The sequence below is a fragment of the Candida tropicalis genome (assembly GCF_000006335.3).
Source record: "Candida tropicalis MYA-3404 genomic scaffold supercont3.1, whole genome shotgun sequence".
In the NCBI taxonomy this organism is placed as follows: Eukaryota; Fungi; Ascomycota; class Pichiomycetes; order Serinales; family Debaryomycetaceae; genus Candida; species Candida tropicalis.
In genome coordinates, this window is record NW_003020038.1 from 23,308 (window position 1) to 38,539 (window position 15,232).

Below are 15,232 nucleotides of genomic sequence, written 5' to 3' on the forward strand. Positions count from 1 at the left end.
AGTCAAATAAATGAATATATCAATTTTACCAAATCACCCAAATAAAATAAAAGAAGAAAAAAAAAATTATCTATTATATAATTACAAAAAGTTTTTCGTTATTTATTTATCTTTTGAATTGAATAGTTTCCTAGTGGTCAGCTTTTGGAGCATTTGGTAATTCTTTCAAAGATTGTCTGATAGAGTCAACACCTTTCAACAAGTCTTCTTCGGAAATAACCAATGGAGGAGCCAATCTAATGATATTGTCGTGTGTTGGTTTAGCTAAAACACCATGGTTCTTCATCAACAAACACAAGTCCCAGGCGGTTCTACCGTTGGTTTTTGACTCGTCTATCACAATGGCAGATAATAAACCTTTACCTCTGACCTCACTAATCATACCATTACTTTCTCCTTGTAATTCAGTTAATTTATCCTTCAACAATTGACCCAATTTTTGTGATCTTTCAACCAAGTTTTCATCTCTGACAACATCCAAAGCAGCAATGGCAACTCTACAAGCCAATGGATTACCACCATAGGTAGAACCATGAGAACCTGGTTCCAAGGTCAACATAATTTCCTTAGAGGATAAAACAGCAGAAACTGGCATAATACCACCAGAAATGGCTTTACCCAACAACACAATATCTGGTTTCACCCCCTTTGAGTGTTCATAACATAACATCTTACCAGTTCTAGCAATACCAGTTTGAATTTCATCACAAATCAACAAAACATTGTGCTTCTTACACAATTCTTGAACCCTTGGTAAGTAATCTTCTGGCGGAACAACAATACCAGCTTCACCTTGAATAGGTTCCAACAAGATGGCAGCAATCTTGTCACCAGCATTGGCAAATGCCTTTTCGACATCTTCAATGACACCGTATCTTAACAATGTACCTTGTGGTTCACCTGGAATTTGTGGTCCAACTCCGCTCAAGTATGGACCAAAGTTTGTAGTAGCATCTGGATCAGTAGACATTGAAATGACACCCAAAGTTCTACCATGGAAATTGTTAACAGCAGATAAGATAATAGCTTCACCAGAAGGAATACCTTTCTTGACATAACCCCATCTTCTGGCTAATTTCAACCCGGTTTCAACAGCTTCGGCACCGGTATTCATTGGCAAAACCATTTCATAGTTGAAGTATTCAGTAACGTATTTGGCATAGACACCAAACACGTCAGAAGAGAAAGCACGGGAACATAAAGTCAATTTTGAGGCTTGATCAACCAAAGCACTGACTATTTTTGGGTGACAATGACCTTGATTAACAGCAGAATAAGCAGACAAAAAGTCCAAGTATTCATTTCCTTCTGGGTCCCAGACATGTGCACCTTCTGCTTTGGAGAAAACCACTGGCAATGGGTGGTAGTTATGGGCGGAGTATTCTGATTCGTAGTTACGAGCAGTTTCTGAGGAAACTTTAAAGTTTGGAGTAGCAGACATTGTAGTTATTAATTCGCTAGGAAAGTATAAGCAATTAGATATGAAAAAAATAATAAGAAGAAGAAAAGAAAAGAAGTCAGGGAAAAAAAAAAAAGTCGAGTTCAATTGTCAACGACGACCCTATTTATAGACAAGTCATTAATGAAAATGAAACCCCAGATGTAATTCACTTTTTTCAAATTATCATCCATGTTGATCTCTAACAGCAAGCGAGCGCGAATATGGACAGTGTGCACGACCTTTTGATTGTACACCCAAAAAAAAAAAACTAATCGGCAATCGAACAGCGACGGAAAGAAAATAAAAAATTTTACCCTTTTGAGATGTCCAACAGAAAGATGACAAAATACAAGAAAGAAAGAAAAAAAAAAATTGTTCAGTCGTCATTCCACTTTTTCTTTGTACATTTTTTTTTCCTGTCTGGAACATTTTATTGATCTATACACGCCAATTTTAGATAGAAACTAGAACTTTATCATACCTAATCATGTCACAACAAAGAGTTAAAAGACACATGCAAACTGCCATTGAGCCAGCTGCTCCAATGAACGCTGATGTTGCTGCTTTACCATCAGTCGCTATGAGAATCAGAAAGGCGGTCAGTGAAGGTTACCAATTGCCAACTACCGGTGGCCAACAATTCCAAAGAGTGCCATTACCAAATAACATGATTACCCCACCAGAATTGATTGATTCATATTCCACTAGAACCACTTCTAACCTTGAAGAATGGGATAGTTACTACAAGATCCAAAATGCTCCTGTTCAAACTATGCCAGGAACTAACTTCTTGAAGAGAAAATTCGAAGACGACAAGTCTGTTGAACTTAGTCAATACCAAGCTAGATATGGAGAATTAAGATTCAATGAAGAATTTTAAACCATCTCATTGCATTGTTATGTTTTTTTCTTTCTTGTTCAGTTTTGCTGATTCAATTTCTTTCTGCTTAGTGTTTGATCTTTTATTTTATTATTAGATTGCTTTTTATATTATCGTTTTATGGTTTATTCGTCGTTTGATTTCCTATTTTTTTTTATTTTTATTCTTTATAACAACTTTTACTATTAGAAGAGGTATAGTTGTTTTGTCTAGTTAGAATACCAAGTTTATTTTGTTTATGGTCAGATTTGATCAATTGTAGATACGGACAAGTTGTCTTTCCCCCTTTTTTTCGTTTTTGGTATTTTCTGCTCACCAATGGATCAAAAGCAAATCTCGATTTAGACCAAAAATCTCTTTTTTTTTTTTTTTTTTTTGCTCTTCTTCTAGATATCGTTAGTTGTTTCCACCACAAAGATCACCCTTCGTCGTTTGAAGATCATGTTGGTATGGAAGAATCTTTCATATAATTTAACACTCCAGTTTCGAAATCTTTCTCCAGGTGAGAGGATTCTTCAACTTATTCGATTAATCACATGTTGTTCTGCAGTTGCACTCTGTTTGGCTTGTTTAGTCGCACCAAAGCTTACTAATTCAACGTTTGTTTCCCGTATTAATTGTGCACATTTAGATGTATCTTATGGTTTATATAAGTCATTGAGAAACTCGGTGAGTCAGGCTCCAGAGTTATTTTCTGAGAGTAGGGTCGGTGTAAGTTTGGGAACTACTTTGACAAACAGTGAGATTACATTAATATCACAGTACGCCGAAAAGCAAGTTGCTGGTGCACCTCAGTTTTGCCTCACTTCGTTATGGAGCTGGTGTTACGGTAATTATGATACATATATGGTGAAAGACAAGCATGGCAAGACTGTGCTAAAGAAGAAGAACGAAAGGTTGACCTGTTCTTCAAAAGGATCATATGCTTTTGACTATCTTGAGCAGTTGGACAACATTGGGTTGACTATAATTCTTGCTTATGCCTATCAAAGTATATCTTATAAAAGTGATTCTTACTTAAAGTTGATGCAATCACGAACAAATAGATTCCAACTTTCATTCAACGGTATCATCTTCACTTGTTGTGCCCAATTTGTCATGTTGGTATTTACTATTATAATCTATTCGAATCGTGGATCGGCGAGAGACCTATCAAAGGTGCCTTTATTTATTCTACATATCATCGCTTTGATGTCATTGGCTTCTGCTGTTTGTATTATTATTGGTCTGTCTTTGATTACCAACTTGTTGATAGTGACTAGGGGAGAAATAAAGGATAAACTTGGTGACTTTGGGGTTTCATTCCACATGGGAAAATGCTGGTTCGTATTGATGTGGTTGGGTGCTACATTTACTATATTATCACTGGCGGCTTGGGTGTTGCCGTTATGGTGTGCCAATCCACTGGTGGATCGTATAGCAAAGGATGATGAAATGTCACTTTTTGTATTTGGTACCGGTGGTGGTGGTGAATCGAAGTTTGGCGATTTTAAAAAGAAAGTCAGTCATACTGGTAAGCGTATTGCTTCTAGATTTAGTCATGTTGAAGTTGATGAGGGCACTTCTCGCGACCATGACCACACAAATAGACTTAGTAATATGTTTCACAACCGTCGACCTTCGATTGGATATGATAATGTCGACCATGAGAATGAAATGAGAAAATTGGGTGAAACACTTTCCAAAAAGACTTCGGTAAGACGAACAAATTCTGGTACCCGATCAAAAGAGTTAGAAGAACAAGGGGTATTATTCGATAATTTTACATTTAAGGGTGAGTATCCAACAATTCAAGAAGAAACATACGATGGCTATTCCAGTAGATCGGTATCAAGAGAACCCCTGGGGAAACTAGGTAGACATTTGTCTGATAAGAGAGAAAGAAATTTGATACGTGAAGTTTCAAGAAGCCCATTTGATGATGAACAAATATCTCCTAGAAATTCTTATTTAGAAGATGATGAATTGGAATTATTGGATAACCAAATGTTTAATCTTAAATAGTAATTGAATATAGAATTATTTTTTTTTTGTGGTAAATTGGTATTTACTTTCTAATTTTGTAATGTTTGTCTATTCTCTTTTTTTTATTTCTTTTTTTTCTTTTGCAACTTAATTCAATGCAGAAGGAAGGAATTGATATTATCTATTACAAACGGTCAAAGTTATTACTAGTATGGTCAATTGTTGAGTTAATTTTCCTTGTATTGTTATTCTTGGTTAGCTACTGGTTCTTATTTTCTTGTTCCAAAATAGTTCCTAGAGGTCCACCTTCATTTCAATTGAAAATTCAATCTGATACAATCTTTGCCAAAAAAGCATTCCAATTGATTCAGCAAGGGTTGAAATTTGCTACTTATTTATCAAATGATTTAAATATCTATATGAATAAGACTATTTCAGAGACATACCTCCAGCGCTTGGATTCAGTATATGATGATACCTTGTACCAGTTCAATGTGTTTGGATTTTGTCGGAGAAATGAACTTACGAAAATAAAGAATTGCTATAACGGAGATGGTATCAATGTGGTCACTAGTTTCATCCAGGATCTTGGTATGCAATTGGGAAATTTAACGAATCAGAATGATCCCAAAGTAGTTTCCGCCAGATTGGTGGTACTATTTTACGACATAATCAAACATGTGTGTACCAATGATAAAAACGAAATTTGTGTTTTGCAAACATATAACTGTATTTCCAAAGCTGTTCGGTGCCTAGGTATATTGACACTTGTGAATTCAGGAATTGCCTGCCTTGTATCATTTTTAGAATTGGTCTACTATTGCTTTCGGGGTGTTACCACGAACCGAGTTCCATTTTATATCAAAATGGTTGCAGTTTGTTTTGTAATATTGGCTGTCAACGCTATCTATTGCATTATATATGCATTGCAGGGCCCGCTCTCAAATCTAGTAGCCCAATACAAGATTGGCAAACTAGATTTCGCTGTAATCAACTGGATAATATGGTATTTCTTCACATTAATTTGTTTGTTTATTATAATTAAGCGTTATCGTATATATCAGTCTATTTAGTTGTAAACTTTTTTGAAGGCTTTGTCAAAATCGTTTATGATATCATCAATAAATTCAGTACCAATTGAAACTCTAATCAAACCCTTGGTGACACCGGAAGCCAATTTTTCTTCGTCAGACAATTGTTGATGGGTAGTGAACCATGGAGCAATAACCAAAGTCTTTGAGTCACCAACATTGGCCAAGTTGGAAGCAATTTCCAAGTTGTCGACCAATTTAGCAGAGGCTTCGTTGAATGGGTCGTTGGTGGTGTTTTCAATATCTTTAACAGAAAAAGCTAAAGCACCACCAAAGTATTTAGCATCGTTGTTAAAGTATTTTTTACTCAATTCATGAGATTCGTGTGATGGCAAACCCAAGTATGAGACAGATTCAACTTGTGGGTGCTTTTCTAACCATTGGGCCAATTTCAAAGCGTTTTCAGATTGTCTTTCAACTCTCAATGATAAAGTTTCCAAACCTTGCAACAACAAGAATGAACCGAATGGGTTCAAAGCTGGACCCAAGTCTCTCAACAATTCAATTCTGACGTGACCAATATAAGCAGCTTTACCTAAGGCATCATTCAAGACCAACCCGTGGTAACCTTCTGATGGCTTGGAGAATTGTGGGAATTTTTCTGGGTATTCAGTCCATGGGAAGTTACCAGAATCAACAATGACACCAGCAATGGTAGTACCGTGACCACCAATCCATTTAGTAGCAGAATGGACAACAATGTCAGCACCATGTTTAAGTGGGTTAACTAAGAAACCACCAGCACCGAAAGTGTTATCAACAACAACTGGGATACCATTGTCATGAGCAATCTTGGTGATTTTTTCGAAGTCTGGAACATTGTATTTTGGATTACCAATGGATTCAAGATAAATGGCCTTGGTTTTGTCGTCAATCAACTTGGCAAAGTCTTCTGGTTTGTCACCGTTAACAAACTTGGTTTCAATACCTAAACGTTTAAAGGCAACTTTGAATTGGTTGTAAGTACCACCATACAAGTAAGAGGTACTGATAATATTGTCACCAGCGTGAGCCAAACCGGCAATAGCCAAGAATTGGGCAGATTGACCAGAAGAAGTGGCCAAAGCACCAACACCACCTTCCAAAGCAGCCATTCTTTGTTCAAAGACGTCATTGGTTGGGTTCATGATTCTGGAGTAGATATAACCTGGGGTTTCCAAACCAAACAATTGAGCACCGTGTTTGGAGTCATTGAAGACATATGAGGTAGTAGCATAAATTGGTGGTGCTCTTGGTTGATGTGGTTTTTCAACTGGTTGACCAGCATGCAATTGAAGTGTATCGAAATGAGACGGCATTATGTATGTGTGTGGGTTTGTAGGGAAGTTAACGAAAGATTAAGTTACAATTCGAAAATATGAAATAAAAAAAAAAGAAGAAAGAAAGAAAGAAGAATGAAATTAAAAACTAAAAGATGTTGACCAGTATTTATAATAGTTGAAAACCGGCAAAAAAAAAATCGTACAAAATAATTGTGGATCCTCAGCGGTATAGGATTATGGAGTTCGATCCAGATATTGACGCAATCCGGAGGAGAGAAAAAAAAAAAAAAATTAACACTGAAAATAAATTACAATAAAAATTCTCAAATTGTTACCATTTCACGTGAACTCTCAGGATTTTTATCAATTTCTCTGTTTTGTGTCATCAGGAAAAATTGACATTTTCATAATGGTGCAACACCGGCCCATCAAAGCGTTGTGGATTTTCATTGGCTCGTTTCTTGGTCTCCCTCAAGCAGTGGGTTATTGCATTTGTCTGTTCTTTAAGGCTGACTGTAGAAGTTTAATTAATACACAATGCTCGGACACCGTACTTTGTCTATAAACGAAATAAGTTCCAACCTGTGATCCACGATCCACCAAAGAAACAATTAAAAAGCCCATTGAGGCTATTCATCGTTGCTTTATGTAGAGATGCGATGTCGACTCTGTGAATATTAAAATGTACTTATTGATGTGCGTCTCGTTGTATGTCCTTTAATCATTTACGAGAATTCATTGTATGGAGTGGTTTTCTTTTTTTTTTTTTTTTTTTGCTCAATTTTTAGTACAAACTTTTGACAAATTTTGCAATAAGCTTTCAATCTAGAGTCAGTAAACGATAATGTAAGAATTCAATCCCAAAATCTTACAATTTAGCCAACGTCTCGTCGTGTAAACAAGCCAAATTTAAGCATTGCCCAACATAGACTCTTAATCTAATATTCATACACTGATTTCTTATTTGACTCAGAACTGTTTAACCATAAATCCATGATATTTACAACAACTTCTTCTACCAAAAGAATAATTACAACTAACATGGAAAAAAAGAAAGTTACTCGTAATCGAAAATGAGGAGTATTTCCTCATAATCACTTAAGTTTTTTTTTTTTTCTTCTCTGTTTAATGCGGATCTGGTGATATGGTTGGAGAAAAATATTTCTGTTTCCGTCCAGTTTTTTACACTATATAACCAATATTAGCCTCCTATTAGCTTACTATGTCAACCAATCCTCAAGAAGATGTATATATAGAGTATTTGAATTATGATTGGAAGTCATTTACAGAATTCCAGGATGGTTTGCAAGAAATCTTAGAGAATTATTTAGCAAACTTGAAAGAACAGGATGCTTCCATAACTACTATACCAAGCTTAGACAAGCAACAGTTGATAGATCAAGCCAAATCATTCTTTTTTTGTAACAAAACTGGACATATTTTGAATTTGGATGATTATAACCAATGGAAGTTACATAATGGTGATAAGTTCATAAGAAGTGATCAAATTGAAGAACACAAGGAAGACAAGGAAGTCGCAGAAGAAGAAGAAGAAGAAGAAGAAGAAGAAGAAGAAGAAGAAGAAGAAGAAGAAGAAGAAGAAGAGCCATACACATCCAATTATCAAGAATTAGTTGAATTGATTGCTCAAGGTAAACCTATTCCAGGCATAAAGCATATCCCAGACACAGTCTTGACAGACCAAGGCACAGCTGCTTCAGCTGCTCAACGAACAAAACCTTGGGAAAAAAACAAACCAGTCAATGAAGAAGATACTCCTAAAAGTGATAGTTCGTAGATTATAATCAAAAAATATTCAAATATCGATAAATTTATACTTACTCTTGTTGGTTCAACATCTATAATAAATTGCCTAATTATTGGCGCATGTACACGAACTTTTGGTTTATTTCAACTTTCCTCCCATAAAAAAAGGGACACATTTCTATTAGGTTGCATTAGTTTTTAAGCACCCTTTAAACTAGCCTATAATATCAATTTTCGCAGAACAAAGAAGTCGTTTAATTTAACGGCATGTAGATCATCAAAGAGGGGTGGAATTTTTAGACATTGAAGAACACGTAAGAGAACAAAAGCAACAAAGAAGAGGGAGAAAAAAAATGTCATGTGCCAAACGACCACATGATTGTTTTTTGCTCGTTCATGGTAACTACTTTTGAAGGTAGGCTTATTCAAAACGCGATTGAATATGTCTAGAAACGATTCATTTATTCTTGGTTCTTGTTTAATGATAATATTTCAAGGTATTGCAACCTTCTATTCTTGTGGATCCTTTCTATTTTACCACTACACAAGCTTTGTTTAACATCCCTCTGTAAATTCAAAATTTTTTTCCCGTTCACGTCCATTTTGGGGCCCCAAAAAAAATTGTTTTGCATTACTGTGTTCACTTTTTTTTTCACCAATTCTCCCAATAGAGGAAAAAAAAACATATAAACTTTGACATTCCACTTTTTGCTGATTCTTTTTTTTTTCTGGCTGTTCACTTGAATTCCATAGATCTAATTCGTGTCCTTGTTTGATCATATCACTAACTATAAGTAATGTCATATCGTGGTCCTAACCAATTTCAAAATCAATTTGGTGGCCAACCTCAAGGTATACCTTCACAACAACCTCCACATATTGGCCCGGTGTCAACATCCAAATCGCCATTACAGAAATTTGAAGATTATTCCAAACACATTGAAGATTTGATTGATGAATACTTTAAAGTCTTGAAACCTTATGTGCCTGCAATTGGAAGGGCGTTTTTGGTTGCGACTTTTTATGAAGATACTTTAAGAATTTTCACTCAATGGAATGAACAAGTTTATTATTTGCATAACTATAGACATTACTGGAGATGGTTAACCATATTTTTCTTAGTTAATAACATGTTAGTCATGAGTATTGGATCCACTTTGGTTATTCTTAGAAAAAAGATCAATATTGCAACAATTGCGTTGATTATTGTTGTCATAGTTCAAGGTATCGGTTATGGCTTGATATTTGACGGGCAATTTGTTTTGAGAAACTTGTCTGTTGTCGGTGGGTTAGTTTTGGCTTTTTCAGATAGTATAGTAAGAGATAAGAGATCCTTGAACATGCCAGGCTTACCAATGTTGAACAATCAAGATAACAAGAAGTACTTTCTTTTAGCCGGTAGAATCTTGTTGGTCTTATTGTTCTTGGGATTCGTCTTTTCTTCCGATTTATCAATGGGTAGATTATTTATCATCTTCATTGGATTGTTATCTTGTGCTTCAATAATTGTTGGTTACAAGACTAAGTTTTCTGCTGCCATCATGTTGACTGTATTGTTCTTATATAATGTCTTCACCAATCAATTCTGGGCTTACGATTCTCATGATGCTAGACGTGATTTCTTGAGATACGAATTTTTCCAAGTTTTATCCATTGTTGGAGGTTTATTATTGGTTGTCAATGCAGGTGCTGGTGAATTTTCCATTGATGAAAAGAAAAAGATTTATTAGCTTAAAAGTAGTTGCGTTGAAACTTCCACCTTCTGCACACTCTTTCCCTCCTGTAATAATTAAATACTATTAACAGCTGTATATCTTTTATATACTGAACCAAAAAAAAATGAATATAAATATAAGAAACAACTTTATCTCTATTAATCATTACTGAGCATTACAAATCGAAGACTGTAGGGATAAATAAAATCGAGAACGAAAAAAAAAAAAAAAAATAAAAAAAATTCTAACCATTCATAGCGTTAGAAATATAGCTGACATGTCAAACGAAGATCAACCTAAATGCCCAGTAGATATATCCACGAGAAACTCGTGGTTATCCAGATTGACGGGAAAAAATAAGGAGCCTATTTCAACTCAAAGTCCACAACCAGAATCCATTACAGAACAACCTGCATGTCCGGTGGACCACAATGCTAGATCAGTTTGGGCAAACAACGTTTCTGTTAAAGTCGCCTTGTCAGAGGAAGCTATCGAAGTATCCAATAATGATACTACATGTGATTCTACAAAATTGAAAAATACCCTAGCAGATACAACAACTACAAATGTAAATTTACCGACCGAAAGAGAATTAAGTTCAATCCCTCGAACCGCATCAAATAGTAATTGGGTATATCCATCCCAGAAGCAGTTTTTTGAAGCCATGCAAAGGAAAAACTGGAATCCAGATCAAGATGATATGAAAGTTATTGTTCCTTTACATAACATTGTGAATGAAAGAGCATGGAGACATATATTAATGTGGGAACAACCGTATAGTGAAGAAACGAATTTGAAATGTGGTGGCATCACATTGACTAGTTTCAAAGGAGATCTGAAAAAGTTAACTCCTCGAGCCTGGATTAGAAGTTTAATGGGTTATGAAAAACCTTTTGATCGACATGATTGGAAAATTAATCGTTGTGGCGTGGAAGTTGATTATGTAATTGATTTCTATGCTGGTGAAAATAGTCAAGTGAATTTGGATGTCAGACCGAAATTAAATAACTTTGAAGGTATTAAAATGAGAGTATTCAGAGCTTTTGGTTATTAATTGAAGGTTTAAGCAAATATAAATAAGGTTTTGTTTTTTTAAGTATTCTTGTATATATACACGTTATTTTATTTATTAGTGATCCTTTAAAGTAGATTATCTTCTTCCCATAAATTGACCAGATTGACCTAATTTTTGCATGTTTTCACCGACTTGAACATTAGTTTCAAAGTATTTAGCAACACATCTGTCTAAACATAAAGCTTCTTGCTTGGAAACATCAGCTTCACTGTATGCTTTGTTAATACATTTATTGTGACATTGGGAAACTAAAGCGTTGAACATTCCAGTAACCATATCCAATTCAGCCTCAGCGGCTTGAAGTTTTTGTTGACTTGAAACTTGAGGAGCAGCACCACCTAATCCAAACATTGTTGATCTATAAATTATAGTTTAATGGCAAAAATAAAGAAATGAGCAAAGTCTTAAAATTGATGATTTATTGCTCTTTTTTTTCTTCTTCTTTTTCTTCTTCCTTTTTTTTCCCCAATAGAAACTTTTCAACGTTGGGAAAAAATTTTCTAAATGTCGCATTATGTCGTTGGTTGCGAACAGAGGAAGTCGTCAATTTATACTTGTATTGTAGAATTTCACTATACAAGAGCTTATCCTATTCCTATTTATAATCCAGGAAACGTAAACTGAATATAACCTCCCCATAATAGTTCTTCAATGGGTACTATATCTTTCAATTGTTCCATATCATTCTTTCTCTCAGGCGCAATGGACGCCAATCCTTGACATAACGTAAGTATTTTACCATTTATACTCGAAGTCCCACCTACATGCGATATTCTTGCATTGGTGAAATATGACGATCTAGAAATACTTCTGTCATCTAATGCTTGGGTTACATCATAGTAGTACCTCATGAATCTCCAAACTTGTGTCTGGGTGTTGAAAACTGCAATTCTTAGCAAATTTTTATTTGTAGCGTTCAACTGCAACGTTGACAATCTAGATACATCCAACTTGTCACTTTTGTGAGGTTCACTATCAAATAATCTCAAGTGATTGTTTTTGACACCTCCTATTAAGAAAATATAGTCACGTTCTTCATTTTTGTAGTACAATGCAGTGTGATGACAACACCTGTATTCAGCTTCTTTCAACTCCGCATGTTCTACTTCACTACCACGAGTTAGTTTATCGGAAATTTCATCGTCACCTGCACCAAGTGGAATATTATAGTAGTCATAAGCATACGATTGGATCTTCTCCCATGAACAAGTCTTGAATACAAACTTATAAAAATCACCAAAAAATTGGTTATTCTCGGCACATCCTCCTTGTACAATCAACGACTTGGAATCAAAAAAATCTTGCATAGTTTTGCATTCATGTAACTTGGAAGTATTCCCATTATGAGGATGTAGTCTGCCAGTTACCGCATTAGCCCTATCAATATCGGAACTTGATACTAACCCAAGTTCATCACCACGTTTACTGGCATCAACAGCACATGTTTGTTCCAATGCTGAATCATTATCAATTAAACTGTAGGCAAAATATCCTCGTGGCAGTGGCCATTCCTGGTTCTTATCTTCAACATATATATTTGATAACTTATCATCGCCAACTCGCGACACCAAAGCTTCCTTAACAAAATTCACACTATTCACAAATGGAGGTTCTTCAGCTATAGACATATCTATTTTAAGTAACTCATTGGTTGCCTTAAATTGTGATATTGCCCTATTTGAATGGTCTTTCTCATATGCCACTCTTTCATCTGGTAAAATAAATCCACCAAAAACAAAGATGGAGACATTAGCAGGTGATCTAAACAAAACACTCGTCGGTTGTTGAGTTAGAGAAGTTTTTGTTGACAAGGTTCCGGCAGTCGTGCTTGCAGAAAAATAGTCAGGTGTTTCTGTACTTCTTTGTGAACCTTCGAATTTTATCTCGCTCGTAGGACTTGATCTAACACTGTTGGCAGTTTGTTGTGTAGTAGTACTGGTATTAATGTACAATCCAGGCGAAGACCTTGGTGTGGAATTTTCAAAACTCTTGTATTTTGTAGAATCAATTCTATTCATTGGTGTAGAAGTTTCCAATCTGATCGGGGACAATGATCGTACTGAGGAACATGGAGTCGGGGATTTTGGAGACATGGTTGGTGATTGACTAGAATTTTTGCCCACAGAATTTTTCACTGGAGACGTAGCCCTGCTACTTGTTGTTGATACTGGATTCAAATACTTTGTTCTTGCACTTTCGTTGTAGGTTACTTTCAACGGATGTGGAGTTTTAATATTTTTATCGTGTCGATGTCTTCGAAATATGCTGGTGGATCTGGCCAATACTCCAGCCCGTTTTGATGATGATGATGTGGTGGTGGTGGTCCCAACTGAACTATTGTTACTTGAATTGGTAACTGTTCTTCCAGGAGTTGAAGATGAAGCAGAGTATTGTGAACTACTGCTATTCAATGGAAGTAGTCTATTAATCGGTGATTTTCGTGCTACGGGTGTTGTGTTGTTTGTTGGGGTGTTGGTTGCATTCTCTGAATAACGTGAATCTGAAGTCAGTGTCGTTACAAGTTTATGCAAAAGTGGTCTCTTTGTTTCTGGACTGGGTTCCAAATCAGGTAGATGTCTTCCTTGTGGATAGTGTGGTAATACATTTGGAGTAGCTGCGTCAACACGAATACTATCAGCCATATCAACTGGGTACTTTGGTTTAGTGGAATTATTTTTCGACTCTAACATGACATTTGACAAGGAATATTCATTTATTATCTCTGGCCTATTATCATTTGGTTCTTTTGATTCGTACACATTCGAACAAATTCCCATCCCAATTCTACCAATTTTTATTGCCAAGTTATTGGTATTCAACTCAATTTTCCTAAATCTTAAAGTAGAAGTATCGATGATAAATCCATCTTCATTCATGATAATATCTTTCTCTACTATCCACAAATCATCTTTTTCAATGTGTTTAACTGACTTGTCTTTGAGTTCAAATCCACCATAGAAGAAGAAATGCTGTGGCGAGATTCTTGTGGATGCCATACCGGAAAATCGTCCAGGGAAATCCTCCATTTCTGAAGTATCTAAATATGTGACAGACCCTCTCGTTGCATTGTACTGCAAGAAATGGGGATGAGGTATCATATAAGGATTTGTTAGAATCTTTGTATCCACAAATGGTGGCAATTGATAAGGAAAGTAGACTTTGATTTTGCTAACATCCACTTCTGCAGGAATTCCCAAATGAGTAAAATTCATGGATGCTGAAGCATAAACACCTCCAAACATAAATGTGGAATCGTCCAGTTCAAAGTGGTTCTGATAACAAATTTTGGGAACATCTCTCATAAATTCTGGTTCTTCACCATCATCTCTGCATCTATTGGGCAAATTAACAGTCAATGTTGGTACAGCAAAGTAACCTGAAAATGCCCCAATGTGTTCATCAATCTTGTGATCATTATCCTCATTGGTGGTTTCTTGTGTGTTATCAAATTGTGAGGGGTGCGACCCAGCCGTGCCCAAACCTTGTTGATCAATAGCGTTTAAATCCATTTCAGGGGTGAACAGATACTGGAAATCTATATCGGTATTGATGATTCTATTGCCGGGCCCTTCTCTTGATAGATTGTATTTCAATACACTATGGGGAACACGATAATCACTAATCCATTCGCGGTGCACGGGAACTGATTGTGGTTTGTGTGTCTTTGATAACGATAATGGCTCGGTGTCATTCTCAACTGATTTTAAGGACGAACCAACCAATGGAGTTTTGTTGTCACCTTGTCCCATTATTTTGTGACCATTAAACTTTTGAGGAAAAGAAGTATTTTTGGGTGTTTCTGTAGTTGTGCTGATAGAATATAATGCAATCGTATCTTTTTCTTGCTGCTGCTGCTGTTGTTGCTGTTGTTGTTGTTGTTGTTGTTGTTGTTGGCGGCAGCGAGTGTCCTGAAATTGATTTTCTTGTCTACCCCCAGAAACCGTCCTAAACATTTTGTTTCCGCTGTATTTCGTGCGCAGTAGAAATTGAATGTCTCCCATTATTATTTTTTTGGGCTTGAGCTTTGTGTGTGTGG

General features: G+C 35.8%; 9 protein-coding genes across 9 annotated transcripts; 5 read left to right on the forward strand and 4 right to left on the reverse strand. All coding sequences in view use genetic code 12, as the record gives it.

The window, feature by feature from the left end:
• Nucleotides 1–130: 130 nt before the first annotated feature.
• Nucleotides 131–1,441, reverse strand: CAR2 (ornithine-oxo-acid transaminase; the record flags this gene model as incomplete). Its single annotated transcript, XM_002545186.1, has 1 exon — nucleotides 131–1,441. One exon carries the CDS (start codon nucleotides 1,439–1,441, stop codon nucleotides 131–133), a length of 1,311 nt encoding a protein of 436 aa, XP_002545232.1.
• Nucleotides 1,442–1,928: 487 nt separating this feature from the next.
• On the forward strand, nucleotides 1,929–2,321 carry CTRG_00014 (uncharacterized protein; the record flags this gene model as incomplete). Its single annotated transcript, XM_002545187.1, has 1 exon — nucleotides 1,929–2,321. One exon carries the CDS (start codon nucleotides 1,929–1,931, stop codon nucleotides 2,319–2,321), a length of 393 nt encoding a protein of 130 aa, XP_002545233.1.
• A 441-nt stretch (nucleotides 2,322–2,762) lies between these two features.
• On the forward strand, nucleotides 2,763–4,325 carry ECM7 (Ecm7p; the record flags this gene model as incomplete). Its single annotated transcript, XM_002545188.1, has 1 exon — nucleotides 2,763–4,325. One exon carries the CDS (start codon nucleotides 2,763–2,765, stop codon nucleotides 4,323–4,325), a length of 1,563 nt encoding a protein of 520 aa, XP_002545234.1.
• Nucleotides 4,326–5,355: 1,030 nt separating this feature from the next.
• On the reverse strand, nucleotides 5,356–6,675 carry MET15 (bifunctional cysteine synthase/O-acetylhomoserine aminocarboxypropyltransferase; the record flags this gene model as incomplete). Its single annotated transcript, XM_002545189.1, has 1 exon — nucleotides 5,356–6,675. The coding sequence occupies one exon, from the start codon at nucleotides 6,673–6,675 to the stop codon at nucleotides 5,356–5,358; it is 1,320 nt and encodes a 439-aa protein (XP_002545235.1).
• A 1,186-nt stretch (nucleotides 6,676–7,861) lies between these two features.
• On the forward strand, nucleotides 7,862–8,437 carry CTRG_00017 (uncharacterized protein; the record flags this gene model as incomplete). The annotated part of the gene is made up of 1 exon (XM_002545190.1): nucleotides 7,862–8,437. The coding sequence occupies one exon, from the start codon at nucleotides 7,862–7,864 to the stop codon at nucleotides 8,435–8,437; it is 576 nt and encodes a 191-aa protein (XP_002545236.1).
• A 766-nt stretch (nucleotides 8,438–9,203) lies between these two features.
• ERV29 (Erv29p) lies at nucleotides 9,204–10,136 on the forward strand (the record flags this gene model as incomplete). The annotated part of the gene is made up of 1 exon (XM_002545191.1): nucleotides 9,204–10,136. One exon carries the CDS (start codon nucleotides 9,204–9,206, stop codon nucleotides 10,134–10,136), a length of 933 nt encoding a protein of 310 aa, XP_002545237.1.
• A 262-nt stretch (nucleotides 10,137–10,398) lies between these two features.
• Nucleotides 10,399–11,175, forward strand: CYT2 (cytochrome c1 heme lyase; the record flags this gene model as incomplete). The annotated part of the gene is made up of 1 exon (XM_002545192.1): nucleotides 10,399–11,175. One exon carries the CDS (start codon nucleotides 10,399–10,401, stop codon nucleotides 11,173–11,175), a length of 777 nt encoding a protein of 258 aa, XP_002545238.1.
• A 96-nt stretch (nucleotides 11,176–11,271) lies between these two features.
• Nucleotides 11,272–11,547, reverse strand: TIM10 (protein transporter; the record flags this gene model as incomplete). Its single annotated transcript, XM_002545193.1, has 1 exon — nucleotides 11,272–11,547. One exon carries the CDS (start codon nucleotides 11,545–11,547, stop codon nucleotides 11,272–11,274), a length of 276 nt encoding a protein of 91 aa, XP_002545239.1.
• A 248-nt stretch (nucleotides 11,548–11,795) lies between these two features.
• CTRG_00021 (uncharacterized protein) lies at nucleotides 11,796–15,197 on the reverse strand (the record flags this gene model as incomplete). The annotated part of the gene is made up of 1 exon (XM_002545194.1): nucleotides 11,796–15,197. One exon carries the CDS (start codon nucleotides 15,195–15,197, stop codon nucleotides 11,796–11,798), a length of 3,402 nt encoding a protein of 1,133 aa, XP_002545240.1.
• Between the last annotated feature and the right edge of the window lie 35 nt (nucleotides 15,198–15,232).